This window comes from Oncorhynchus tshawytscha, linkage group LG12, assembly GCF_018296145.1.
Source record: "Oncorhynchus tshawytscha isolate Ot180627B linkage group LG12, Otsh_v2.0, whole genome shotgun sequence".
NCBI classification, from domain to species: domain Eukaryota; kingdom Metazoa; phylum Chordata; class Actinopteri; order Salmoniformes; family Salmonidae; genus Oncorhynchus; species Oncorhynchus tshawytscha.
The window spans coordinates 25,237,992-25,252,302 of NC_056440.1; the positions used below are offsets into that span (position 1 = coordinate 25,237,992).

Genomic DNA, 14,311 nt, shown 5'->3' on the forward strand with positions numbered 1-14,311 from the left:
CACACAGAGAGACTGATCATGTAGATCATATTTGTTGTTTAATTAGTTAACCTGCATTTACCGCTAGCAGGGATTTGTTTTTACATGTTTCAGTGAAAAGAGAAAAGAAAGTCACTTTTGGGCCCTCACTGGTTTGTATCCCTGTGTTGAAGACTTACGTTAACCACACGTGTAAAAAATTGCTACTCAACTAGCAACTCGCTTCTATGCAACAAGAAGGTTTCACAAAAGAAGGGACTCTAACCCCTAACAGAGCAAGACAAAACTCTGTAATAGAACAAAGTACTTGAACCCTTATACATCACAGATACGTTTCACTCATTGCATGCACTAATTTTAACCTGATTTGGTTCTTTTAAAATTATATTGGTCTAGACTCACTCAGCACTGATGGCCATCAATCAGGAGATTAAGCGTAGACTCTCCTCTGGATCAATACACAGTTGTTAAGTTTTCTTGTTGTTCAGACCCATTTGTCACGGCACCAAACGTTAGCAGTTGTTGTTATTCTTTAATAGCACAGACCCCAAAGCAAATCAAGGGGAGGAAATATGTTTATTCAAAGAGGATAAATCATAGATATTATGCCGAGGTAGATGATCATTCTCCCCTGTCCTCAGTGATGCTCTTCTGTGGTTCTCTCCCAGTTCTCCACAGAACAAAGGGACAGCATGTCGTTTTATAACCCAGCCCTAGCCAATTAGAATTCCTTGCAATAAAACTGGGCCAAATAACAAGTATCCTATTTCAGGCTCACTGTATCGACAAATCCCTCCCATACCCATTGCTCATTAATCCCCTATTACAGAAAAACTACTATTTCCAGTGATTGTTAGTACTCTATTGACCTCTCGTCCTCTGCGTTGTGTATTTATCTTCGGAATATTCTTACAGTATTCACTAAGTTAGTTTATATTAAGATAATGTTTTAGAGGGCCAGAGATACACCTGTGATGATAATCTGAATTTCCCAAAAAGGCCACTAGATGTCATATGATAAAATTCTGGTAGTTTTCTGGTAAACTTCAAAAGTTTCAAGTAGTATACCCTTTGCACCTCTAGTCAGAACCACATTCCTCCTACAACCAACATGTTGATTGGAATAAGCCCTGCATAATAATATAGCCTAGTGTTGGGTGTTTGGGCCTTGTTGAGTTGATTCTGAAAGAGGGATCTATTGACCACTCATGTTTGTTGTTAAAGCGGTAGACTCACTGCTTTTCCCAAAGTACTTTCTGCTGTAGGGTTTGTCTCCTGTATAGGCCTAGTCACTCGTGTCTCCACTCACTCTGTCTCTCCCTGCAGCCCCACGAGTTTGACGAGTGTCGTTTTGACATTAGTGTGAACGACAGCGTGTGGTACCTACGGGCAGAGGACCCAGAGCACCGGCTCCAATGGATTGACTCCATCGAACTACACAAGGTAAGAATGAAGGATCTCTTTCTCTCTTGTACACAGAAGTGACATATACCAGAGATCTTCACCTTGGCATGTGCAATTTACATTTATTCTCCAATACTTTAAGATCTACATATAAGTGCACCAGCCTAGTGGTTGGTTTGGAATAGAACGAGAGGTAGAGGTAGCCAAGACTAGAGGTTAGAGAGGCAGCCAGTAGCCAGAAAGTTTCTAGTTCAAGTCCCGGGCCAAGAAATACAAACAAGTGAGAGATGGTGGCAACCGGAAGCATCGTGATTTGAGATCCCACATTTACAGTATGCTACCATTCCCAGGAATTGACATGTTGCAACATGACTGCTCCTGAGTGGAACTGGTCGACTGGTTTGTGACAGTTGAATGTGGGACGAACAGGAAAAACTTGGTGTGTGTGTTAGGGCCAGGATGATACCACAGATAGAACAATGAGGAGTTATTTCACCAGATGTTTAAATGTGAAGCATCCGCTTGGCGTTTCCTTCCTCTCACTACCAAATATGGTAGTGAGAGGAAGCCCAGTGGTCGGCGGGTTGTTGAGCAACACACACCTTTCAGAGGCAGTACATTCATTGTCGTCAGTTCTATAAAACAGTGCCAATTTTCACTGTCACTAAATATGATCATATTTATTTTACAGTTATAAGGCAGGTGAAATGTAATGACTGAGTCCCTAAATTGATCATTACTATATGTAGATATTTAAACTTAGCATACTTCATGCCCTATTCACCCACTTTTCTTGAATAGGAACTCCCATCATATTTGTACTAGATTTGAGTTGTTTTGCAGACACTCTTATCCTGAGCAACTTCCATTCATCTAAAGATAGCTAGCTGAAACAACCACATCACAGTTGTAAGTCATTTTCCCCTCAGAGGTTATCAGCAAAGTCGGTGCTAGTGGGAAAAGACGAGTGCACGATTTCTGGGGGGAGATAAGACTGAGATGCCTCATTAGGGTACTAATAAGTACTTGAGCTTGTTGTCAAAAGTGAGTATGTCTTAGCAATAAATAACTATTTTTACCAGAAAGGGTATGCACTGAGTATACCAAACATTAGGAACACCTGAGTTGCACCAGCCTTTTTGCCCTCAGAACAGCCTCAATTTGTCTGGCATTGACTCTACAAGGTGTGAAGCGTTCCACAAGGATGCTGGCCCATGTTGACACAGATGCTTCCCACAGTTGTGTTAAGTTGGCTGACCATTCTTGATACACAAGGGAAACTGTTGAGTGTGGAAAACCCCAGCAGCGTTGCAGTTCTTGACACAAACCGGTCCGCCTGGCACCTACTACCATACCCTGTTCAAAGGCACTTAAATATTTTGTCTTGGTCATTCACCCTCTGAATGGCACCCATCTACACTGATTTGAAGTGGATTTAAGTGACCTCAAAAAAGGATCATAGCTTTCACTTGGTTAGTTTGTCATGGAAATGTTCTTAATGTTTTGTATACTCAGTGTATTTATGGCACTATGCAGCATTACCAGTTACTGTTTATGACAATCTGACTTCTTATTTGCTGTAGGCCATTTCAAATAAGAAAGCAAGGGGAGAATGTAGGCTAGACACAGCGGACAATTCCACCAAACCAACTCAATGTCCTGTCAGGAAATATACTTTCTCTCTGTCTACGTCTGTGTATTGCATTCACGTGGAGCTTGTTGTTTTTGTCTGCCAATCAGAGCTGACAGAGCGACTCTACAGTCCACAAGAAGCAACATGTGTAGCAAGTGAAGTGAGAGCTAATGCAAGGTCAGATTACACTGGCTGAAGCACGAGAGGCACGTCTCTGGTCCCTTTCCCTTGCATCCTGTGGACACACACACACAAACACAAGCCTGTTACATACTGAAGCGGTCTCCACCAGACAGGAATATTAGAAAATATTTTCCTCTACATAGCCTCTGTCCAGGCTTTCAGCAACATTAACTTTTATTGTGATTATAGCCTAACGGTGGTTATAGCTGGGGTTTTATTTTAATTTTTTGCAAAAAAAAAGTGGTTGGCCAATAGGGGTCAATACCATCCTATATCACAATGTTTTCTGAGTATATAATCATGATAGGACAAATGTTGACATCTCCATACCCAAGCATACAATGCACCGTACCAAGCCTCCTATAGGCCTTCAAACCTATTGGGTCACAAGCTGGCGTAGTCAGTGTCCTGTTCCCCCTTCAATAGATCCCATTGGACTAAAGGCAATCCTTGTGCTTTCCTGGAGTAGACCTGTTTCTCAGGGTTTGATTCTGTATTTCACTGGCTGGGGGAATAATGTATTTCTTACTCTGGAGACTGGTCGAACACGTGTTCCCCAACTTCAGTCGTCAAGTACACCCAACAGCACACACTTTTTGTTGTCGCCCAGGAACAAACACATCTAATTCAACCTGTCACAGGCTTGATGATTAGTTAAAAAGTAGAATCAGGTGTGCTTTTCCGGGGCCACACAAAAATATGTACTGTTGGGGGTGCGTGAAGACCGGAGTTGAGAACACTGGTCTAATGTATTCTCCCCCCACCCCTCCAGGCGGAGTCGGGGTATGGTTCAGAGTCCAGTCTGAGGCGTCATGGCTCCATGCTGTCTCTCACCTCTGCTGCCAGCGGCTTCTCTGCCACCTCCACTTCCTCCTTCAAGGTAAACCACCACAACACTGACAACAAATTTCCAGGGAAATTCCATGGGAAAGTCAACCTGCGCATGCCTAAATAGGTAGTCATTTCCAAATTAATCCACATTTATAATTATCCTTAAGGTCTACATGTTGGAGTTCAGGCTTTATTTGAAAAGTTTAAGTCGGAAATTGTATGAATTATGTCCATTTAAGAGGAGCAAGCCAAGTCTCGGAAGGCTTTTCCGTCAATCATATTTCATGGCTCTTTGAAAGAGCTCACAGTGCTTGTTTCTCCACTCACAGCTGTCCCCCAGTGTTGGTTATGAAGATGTGATGTAAATGAAGCAGTATAGACCAAATTGAAGTGTTGTGAGTTTTGTTTGCGTGTTCTACAGTCTTGTAAAGATCGCCTGTCCCAGCCAACACCCCTATGTCACATCCAGAATGTTTTTTAGGGGAAGTTTTTCTAAAACATGTACATAGCTTTACAGGCTGTGACTGATAACTTTTATCAAGGTTTTATATGGTCTATAAATGCTTTATAACTCTTCATTGCCCGTATCCTTTTTCAGTGTTATGATATCCATAATATCTATTTTCATCATTTAGCAGACGGTTGTGGATGTGATGGATATTGATGTATCATGTCTTAGCTTGTGCATTCACCACATTTTGTGTGATTGTTTTGAGATGTAATCTTCAGACTTTTAGAAGCAATTATTAACATCTTGAAAATGATATGTTCCGTCTAGCTAATATTAAAATATGAGCTGGAATGCATTTCTCATACATGGCAGTAATGTTTTAAAGGATAGAAAGATAAGAGTGCTTATCAACAATCTGAACAGTCCTGGAGTGTCCTTTTCAAATGAAAGCACCCCAAAATACACCAACTTAATCCAGTGTCCAGAAAAGTGGATTGACATGTACAGTGCATTCGGAAAATATTCAGATCCCTTGACATTTTCCACATTTTGTTACGTTACAGCCTTATTGTAAAATGGATTCAATTGATTTTCCCCCTAATCAGTCCCTCCAGGATTTCGCGGGGGGGGGGGGAAAGTGATTTCTGCAGCCAAAAATGCTTGATTTTGCTGCAGCTATTCTGAAATTCTGTGATACATTTTGCAATTCAGTCATGGTGATCTGCCGCTGCTGTGGGAACTGTTGTGACTCTTATGCTTTGCTGATTCGAAGTGACTGTTGATTGTTGACTTTCTCTAGTTTCCAAAAACATTTGGAAATTGTTTCGCACCGATGTTAACTGTTATTTTCGTTGGCAAATGAGTTTTTTTTTTGTTTTTTGATTGGGCCATTTCCACGGTAAAAGTGCGGGAATTGGTCAAAATTGCGAGCTCTCGCCTAATATGCACTGATTGGTTGATTTTGCGATCGCGGAATCCTGGAGGGACTGCCCAATCTACACAAAATACCCCATAATGACAGAGCGAAAAACAGTTTGTTATCAAATTTAAAATAAAAAAACAGGTACTCATTTACATACGTATTCAGACCCAGGTACATCCTGTTTCCATTGATCATCCTTGAGCTGTTTCTACAACTTGGAGTCCACATGTGGTAAATTCAATTGATTGGACATGATTTGGAAAGGCACACACATGTCTATATAAGGTCCCACAGTTGACATGTCAGCACAAAAACCAAGCCATGAGGTCGAAGGAATTGTTCGTAGAGCTTCGAGACAGGATTGTGTCGAGGCACAGATCTGGGGAAGGGTACCAAAATATTGAAGGTCCCCAAATACAGTGGCCTCCATTATTCTTAAATGGAAGAAATTTGGAACCACCGAGACTCTTCCTAGAGCTGGCCGCCCAGACAAACTAAGCAAGTGGGGGAGAAGGGCCGTGGTCAGGGAGGAGACCAAGAACCCACCCGATGGTCTCTCTGACAGAGCTTCAGACTTCCTCTGTGGAGATGGGAGAACGTTCCAGACGGACAACCATCTCTGCAGCACTCCACCAATCAGGCCTTTATGGTAGAGTGGCCAGACAGAAGCCACTCCTCAGTAAAAGGCACATGACAGCCTGCTTGGAGTTTGTCTAAGTGTCCTTAGGTAACTTTTGATAATGAGATTCTCTGTTCTGATGAAACTAAGATTGAACTATTTAGCCTGAATGCCAATCTGGAGGGAACCTGGCACTATCCCTATGGTGACGCATGGTGGTAGGAGAATCTTGCTGTGAGGATGTTTTTCAGGGACTGGGAGACTAGTCAGGATCGAGGGAAAGATGAACGGATCAAATTACAGAGATCCTTGATGAGAATCTGCTACAGAGCACTCAGGAGCTCCGACTGGGGCAAAGGTTCACCTTCCAACAGGACCACAACCCTAAGCACACAGCCAAAACATCGCAGGATTGGCTTCGGCACAAGTCTCTGAATGTCCTTGAGTGGCCCAGCCAGTGCCTGGACTTGAACCTGATCGAACATCTCTGGAGAGACCTAAAAATAGCTGTGCAGCGTCGCTCCCCATCCAACCTGACAGAGCTTGAGAGGATCTGCAGAGAATGGGAGAAACTCCCAAATACAGGCGTGCAAAGCTTGTAGCATCATACCAAAGAAGACTCGAGGTTGGAATAGCTGCCAAAGGTGCTTCAACAAAGTCCTGAGAAAATGGTCTGAATACTTATGTAAATTTGATATTTGCAAAAATGTCTAAACCAATTTTTGATTTGTCATTATGGGGTATTTTGTGTAGATTGAGGGGGGTGGGACTATTTAATCCATTTTAGAATAAGGCTGTAACATAACAAAATGTGTCAAAAGTCAAGGGGTCTGAATACTTTCCAGACAGCACTGTATATGCAATAAATAGAATGTTAGAGTACTAATTGGCCTTGCGTACTATTCAGGCTACCTGTAATTATGCAATATGCTTTCCACTGACCTTTTTAAAAACATTCCAAATGACAACAAAGTTGTTATGATAGATTTTGATCTTTAAGATTGGAATGTTTATTTCAGATTCTGTAACATACATAGCCGTCATTTGTCATTCCCATGATTACTTTAGAGAGGACAGTCTTTTCAGTATTGTCGTTTTTGTGTACAGCCTTTCCTTCAAAATGGCTCTACATATTTTGACCTAAGACTTACAAACTCACAACTTTTGCTAATATGTTCAGTCTCCCCAAAAAGCTTGTCCATGTCATGTAACCGCCATAACACTTTTTATTGGCTTAATTTCGCCAACGTGCCAGAAGTCTGCTTTCTTGGTATACACCGCCCACTTAAATAGTTATTCTGCATACGCAGGCATCGCTCCTGGACAATACAGCCCCTGGAAAGGTGTAGTTAGGCATTTTGTTTAATTCATTCATTACCAAGGGACAAACCTTAACTTGGTGCAGATGTCCCGTTGATTCCCAATGCATGATTGTTTAATTATGTTAAGATCTAACAGTGAACCCGTGTGTTTGTGTTGTTGGACCTGAAGGGCCACAGCCTGCCGGAGAAGCTGGCGGAGATGGAGACGTTCAGAGACATCCTCTGCAGACAGGTGGACACGCTGCAGAAGTACTTTGATAGCTGCGCAGATGGAGTCTCCAAGGACGAGTTCCAGAGAGACAGAGGTAGACTTAATGTAGCTGGTTAACATGGAGGGAGAGGGACTGTGGACCCCAGGAAGAGTAGCTTCTGCAAAGGCTAATGGGGATCAAAATAAACAAATAAGCTAACATGGAGGGAGAGGGACAGTCAGAGGTACTGAAGAATACCTGGAAGGGGCTTTGGGGGCTTTCTGTGGGTTTTACAGTTTCATATTGAACTGGCCATGTAAATTGTAATAACCACACTTGCTACAGAACATGGAATGGCAACCCTGGTAGATCAATGGGGTCTTGTCTCCTTTCCAGTGGTGGAGGAGGATGAAGACGACTTTCCCTCGAGCACACGGCCCGATGGCGACTGCCTTTACAACAACGGCAGCAAAGAGAAGCGTGAGGATCAGTGTCTAAATTCACACTTATACTATTACTAAAGTTGCTACTACTTGTAGCAGTATGAGTGTTTGTGTCCTTGAGCAAGGCACTTGACCCCTAAAATAGCTCTAGGGGCGCTGCACTGTAGATAACACTGCGTTCCTCCCAAATGTGTGTTTGTGTTGAATGTGTGTTGTGGAAGCAGATCAGAAAACTAATCTTAGTTTCATCACCCCTAAAGCACAGTTATGTGTAGAATGGTGGCATGTGACATTGGAACCATGTCATCAAACTGTGTCATGTCATCTCTCTCTCCCAGTGTTTCCCGCTGCTAATCCTAAGGGCATGAATGGGATCGACTTTAAGGGTGAGGCCATCACGTTTAAGGCCACTACAGCTGGGATCCTGTCCACCCTCTCCCACTGCATCGAACTCATGGTGAAGAGAGAGGACAGCTGGCAGAAGAGACTTGACAAGGTATGGCACTGCCCACTGCTGTAACAGCTTATCACAAGTCTTCTTTAGTTACCAACAGGGTCATTTGACCCCTCACCTCTCTCATGGGGCACTTCCCCAGTCAGGTTGTTGTTGTTGCAGAAGAGAACGAGTTATCATTTTTAATCGAACATGGCTGGTTAAATAGAAGTGGACTGGTGTGTTTATGGTTTAAGCCAGTGAGAGGAGACAGTACACAACTCCTGGTTCAGCAGAGGCGTTGTCTAACCTGTGGTGGCAGATCCAGTCTAATGTGTGTGTGGAGGTGATTTGTGCATCTGGTCACCTCAATGCCCCACTCTGCCTTAATTGGCTTTTAGTTTCATTATGCCGGACTGTTATGTGTTTGGAAAGAATCTCCCTCAGGTAGTATGTCCAACAGTTGTGCAATAGGCATGTAAAACATTTAGAAACATTCAACTCTTCAGGGAAGATAAGTGACTTTGCATTCTATTAAAACATGGCTAGATTGACATTCTGTCTGAAAGAACTTTGTAATGACAGCACTTGTTAAACACCTTTCAAGACAATCCTGCTTTTGAAGGTAGAGGGCTCTTTTCGTTTTCATCATGTGAAATAAACCACACTTCATCTGCATTTCCGTAAAGTCACATTTGAATGGTTTAATTGTTTGAATGGTTTAGTGGTGATTTGAGTGGATTAAGAATTGAGAATGTCCTTTGTAGATACTGTAGTCTGTAGGAATTCACCTCCCTACCTTGCGTCAGACACATGTCTAAGCTTCACATCCTTACTCTGCTCAGCTGTTGAAAACCAGTTCTTCCATTTTTTTGTCAAGGCAAGTTGCCCAACCCAAGAAAGGGAGGTAGGAGTAGCCTGCAGTTGGTTTCGACTACCAGCATGGCTGGGTGTGTGTATCTTGAATGTAGCATATGTTGATCAGGGAGAGAGCGTCACAGGACAGGACACACACTCCAACACACAAACTGGATTAAGTAGTAGGATGACTGCTCGGACATCGTGGTACCTTCTGTCTTCCTGGAAGCCTTCGCAACACAAGAGGGCCGACATACTGAAATACGAAAGCCAGAGATGGATCCCACTACAGACTTGCAGCCACTTCTTTACAGTACGTATTATAGTGTCGGTATTGGTTGAAGCGAATCAACTTGATTGGAGGTACACCACACTCCCAGCTTGTTAGCAATTGAGCTTTAAGAGTATTTTCTGCGCCTACATAGCTTAACTTGTATCAGTCGGATTAAAACGAGACTGTAGTGTCCATAAAGTGAACATTGGACTTGGCTACATTTGTAGGCGCACCAGTTTTAATTTGTTTATCGCTCTCACATGCTCATTTTCTGTCCCTTAAGAACCAACGATGTGCTATCTTTTTGTAGCATTTCTGACAATGCTAAAATTGGGACCAACAACTCGGTTGCTGCAGAGCTAGCTAACACCAGGCACATGAGAAGCAGGACCAACCTTGATTTCCCTAAAATACTTTTCATAGCAGGTTAGGAGAGCATTTTCGCTAACCCTAACCCTTTCTTAACCTAATTCTTCTACAGATACTGATCGAAAGAAAAGCAGCACTGCTCTTGGCTTAGCTCTCCATTCAAATCTTACCTTAACATTAGATACTGACAATGGTTCAGCTCCTAGAAAGAAATGATCAAATATTGAGGAAGCTTATTCTAATGCTTAGGGTATGCACTAAATTGAATATTTGTCACATTGCACACATTGTTAGGTCTACACCATGAAAATAGAACTCAATTGATTTCAATGTGATTGAAATACTGTTTCTTTCAATGCAGTCATCTGTTTTCATTTGAAGCAGCGTTGTATCCTTTGCTTGTTTATAACAATTGCAAAGACATTGGCAACTTTGTACTGTAGTCAACTTTGTTCTGAAGTTATCGGCAGTCACAGAGCGACAGATAAAATAAATGTTTGTTTAGCTGAGATCTTCTGTGTATAACTCCTTGAAGACAGTTGAAAAAGCATTCCTCTTGAAGCTAGTTGAGAGAATGCCAAGAGTGAGCAAAGCTGTCATCAAGGCAAAGGGTGGCTACTTTGAATAATCTCAGATATAAAATATATTTTCATTTAACACTTTTTTTGGTTACTACATGATTCCATATGTGTTATTTCCTAGTTTGTATGTCTTCACTATTATTCTACAATGCAGAAAATAGTTTAAATAAACCCTGGAATGAGTAGGTGTGTCAACTTTTGACTACCACTGCATATACCCTTCAAATTAGTGGATTCAGCTATTTCAGCCACACCCGTTGCTGACAGGTGTATAAAATCGAGCACACAGCCATGCTACTCGGCGCTCTCGCTCTGTGAGCTTGTGTGGCCTACCACTTTGTGGTTGAGCCGGTGTTGCTCCTAAATGTTTCTACTTTACAACAACAGCACTTACAGTTGACCTGGGCAGCTCTAACAGGGCAGACATTTGACAAACTGACTTGTTGGAAAGGTCGCATCCTGTGATGGTGCCATGTTGAAAGTCATTGAGCTCTTCTGAACGGGCCATTCTACTGCCTATGTTTGTCTATGGAGATTGCATGGCGGTGTACTCAATTTTATACACCTGTCAGCAACGGGTGTTGCTGAAATAGCCGAATCCACTCATTTGAAGGGGTGTCAACATACTTTTGGCCATGTAGTGTTGCTACTGTAGTAGGTCAAAGCTGTGTGCTGGAAAACCTTAGTAGAGCATGTGTGGAGTAGGCATTGTGGTGATCATGTCAATTTCCTTCTGCTTCAGACCAATGGCTACTTCTCACTTAGCTTTTTTCTTTAATAGGCCTAGTCCCAGCGATGGCTGCTTCCAACACACCACAGCAGATTGGAATACGCTCTTAATGGAAACCAAAACTGACTGTTGTATCCTAGTTTTCTCCCTCCCTCCTTTTTTCTAGTCAATATTTGGACTTGTATTTGGATCAATTTCCACTATGTTGTAGTTTTTTGATAATAGGGTTTAGTCACTAGTTTGACAGATCTGTTAGTTGGAATTTGAGTTGGTTTCGAGTTGGAGATTATCCTAATCCAAAGGTGTACTGTCTTTCTATCCTTAGTCATTACAATTGTAATGGACCTGTGGTAGAGATGTAGGCAGCAGCACCGTTCAGTAGTGTCCTGTTCCATCTTGTAAAAGTTTGTTTTTAATCCTGTGTGACATTTAATCTGCTTCATGTTGTTATTGGAATTCTGTGTCTTTTTGAAGTAGGTGTGCCTACTGTTCCGTTTAGTGTTTGTTGTGGATTTCATTGTGCGAAGCGGCACTTCGTTCTCTTTGTACTTTGTGACAGCCCTCAAGCCAGTCAGCCAGGTTTAGTGCACATAAGTGGGGCATCATGAGCAAGGAAGCACCTCCCTCCTGCTACTGGAAGACAAGTCTTAGAGGATGCCAGACAAAGGCCAGCCTCATTTGTCTTGAGTCAGTTTAATTACCTCTGGTGGAGCATGAGACTGGAATTTAAACTATTTTGAGCAGAGTGTCCTAGCATAGAATACTGCATAGAATCTGCTTGCCTTTTTCCTCCAAACATAACGATGGTCATGATGGCCAAACAGTTATATTTTTGTTTCATCAGATCAGAGGACATTTGTCCAAAAAGTACAATCTTTATCCCCATGTGCAGTTGCAAACCGTGGTCTGTCTTTTTTATGGAGGTTTTGAAGCAGTGTGTTCTTCCTTGCAGAGCGGCCTTTCGGGTTAAGTCGATATAAGACTTGTTTTACTGTGGATATAGATACTTTTGTACCTGTTTCCTCCAGCAACTTCACAAGGTCCTTTGCTGTTGTTCTGGGATTGATTTGCACCTTTCACACCAAGGTATGCTCATCTCTAGGAGACAGAACGCGTCTTCTTCCTGAGCAGTATGATTGCTGCGTGGTCACATGGTGTTTATACTTGCATACATATTGTTTGTACAGATGAACGTGGTACCTTCAGGCATTTGGAAATTGCTCCCAATGAATAACCAGACTTGTGGAGGTCTACAATTGTTTTTCTGATGTCTTGGCTGATTTCTTTTGATTTTCCCATGATGTCAAGCAAAGAGGCACAGAGTTTGAAAGTAGGCCTTGAAATACAGATACACCTCCAACTGACTCAAATGCTGTCAATTAGCCAATCTGAAGCTTCTAAAGCCATGACATAATTTTCTGGAATTTTCCAAGCTGTTTAATGGCACAGTCAACTTCTGACCCACTGGAATTGTGATACAGTGAATTATAAGTGAAATAATCTATCTGTTAACAATTGTTGGAAAAATGACTTGTCATGTACAAAGTAGATTTGCTAACCGACTTGCCAGAACTATAGTTTGTTAACAATACATTTGTGGAGTGGTTGAAAAACGAGTTTTAATGACTCCAACCTAAGTGTATGTAAACTACCGATTTCAACTGTATGTATGTACAGTGGGGCAAAAAAGTATTTAGTCAGCCACCAATTGTGCAAGTTCTCCCACTTAAAAATAAGAGAGGCCTGTAATTTTCATCATAGGTACACTTCATAGGTACGATTTTTAATTTTATTTGCAAATTATGGTGGAAAAGAAGTATTTGGTCAATAACAAAAGTTTATCTCAATACTTTGTTATATACCCTTTGTTGGCGATGACAGAGGTCAAACGTTTTCTGTAAGTCTTCACAAGGTTTTCACACACTGTTGCTGGTAGTTTGGCCCATTCCTCCATGCAGATCTCCTCTAGAGCTGTGATATTTTGGGGCTGTTGCTGGGCAACACAGACTTTCAACTCCCTCCAAAGATTTTCTATGGGGTTGAGATCTGGAGACTGGCTAGGCCACTCCAGGACCTTGAAATGCTTCTTACGAAGCCACTCCTTCATTGCCCAGGCGGTTCGTTTGGGATCATTGTCATGCTGAAAGACCCAGCCACGTTTCATCTTCAATGCCCTTGCTGATGGAAGGAGGTTTTCACTCAAAATCTCACGATGCATGGCCCCATTCATTCTTTCCTTAACACGGATCAGTCGTCCTGGTCCCTTTGCAGAAAAACAGATCCAAAGCATGATGTTTCCACCCCCATGCTTCACAGTAGGTATGGTGTTCTTTGGATGCAACTCAGCATTCTTTGTCCTCCAAACACGACGAGTTGAGTTTACCAAAAAGTTATATATTTTGGTTTCATCTGACCATATGACATTCTCCCAATCTTCTTCTGGATCAACCAAGTGCTCTCTAGCAAACTTCAGACAGGCCTGGACATGTACTGGCTTAAGCAGGGGGACACGTCTGGCACTGCAGGATTTGAGTCCCTGGCAGCGTAGTGTGTTACTGATGGTAGGCTTTGTTACTTTGGTCCCAGCTCTGCAGGTCATTCACTAGGTCCCCCCGTGTGGTTCTGGGATTTTTGCTCACCGTTCTTGTGATCATTTTGACCCCACGGGGTGAGATCTTGCGTGGAGCCCCAGATCGAGGGAGATTATCAGTGGTCTTGTATGTCTTCCATTTCCTAATAATTGCTCCCACAGTTGATTTCTTCAAACCAAGCTGCTTACCTATTGCAGATTCAGTCTTCCCAGCCTGGTGCAGGTCTACAATTTTGTTTCTGGTGTCCTTTGACAGCTCTTTGGTCTTGGCCATAGTGGAGTTTGGAGTGTGACTGTTTGAGGTTGTGGACAGGTGTCTTTTATACTGATAACAAGTTCAAACAGGTGCCATTAATACAGGTAATGAGTGGAGCACAGAGGAGCCTCTTAAAGAAGTTGTTACAGGTCTGTGATAGCCAGAAATCTTGCTTGTTTGTAGGTGACCAAATACTTATTTTCCACCATAATTTCCTAATTAATTAATAAAAAATCCTACAA

At 42.3% G+C, this 14,311-nt stretch overlaps 1 protein-coding gene across 3 annotated transcripts in view; it reads left to right on the plus strand.

Moving 5' to 3' along the window:
- The window catches only part of LOC112262785 (ceramide transfer protein), a 41,678-nt gene that overhangs the window by 16,146 nt on the left and 11,221 nt on the right, over positions 1–14,311 (plus strand). For all 3 annotated transcript variants that reach the window (XM_024438542.2, XM_024438543.2, XM_024438544.2), the window contains 5 exons: positions 1,306–1,422; positions 3,972–4,079; positions 7,514–7,649; positions 7,932–8,015; positions 8,317–8,474. In XM_024438542.2, coding sequence (XP_024294310.1) covers positions 1,306–1,422; positions 3,972–4,079; positions 7,514–7,649; positions 7,932–8,015; positions 8,317–8,474 — 603 coding nt within the window. The remainder of the gene's footprint in view (positions 1–1,305; positions 1,423–3,971; positions 4,080–7,513; positions 7,650–7,931; positions 8,016–8,316; positions 8,475–14,311) is intronic.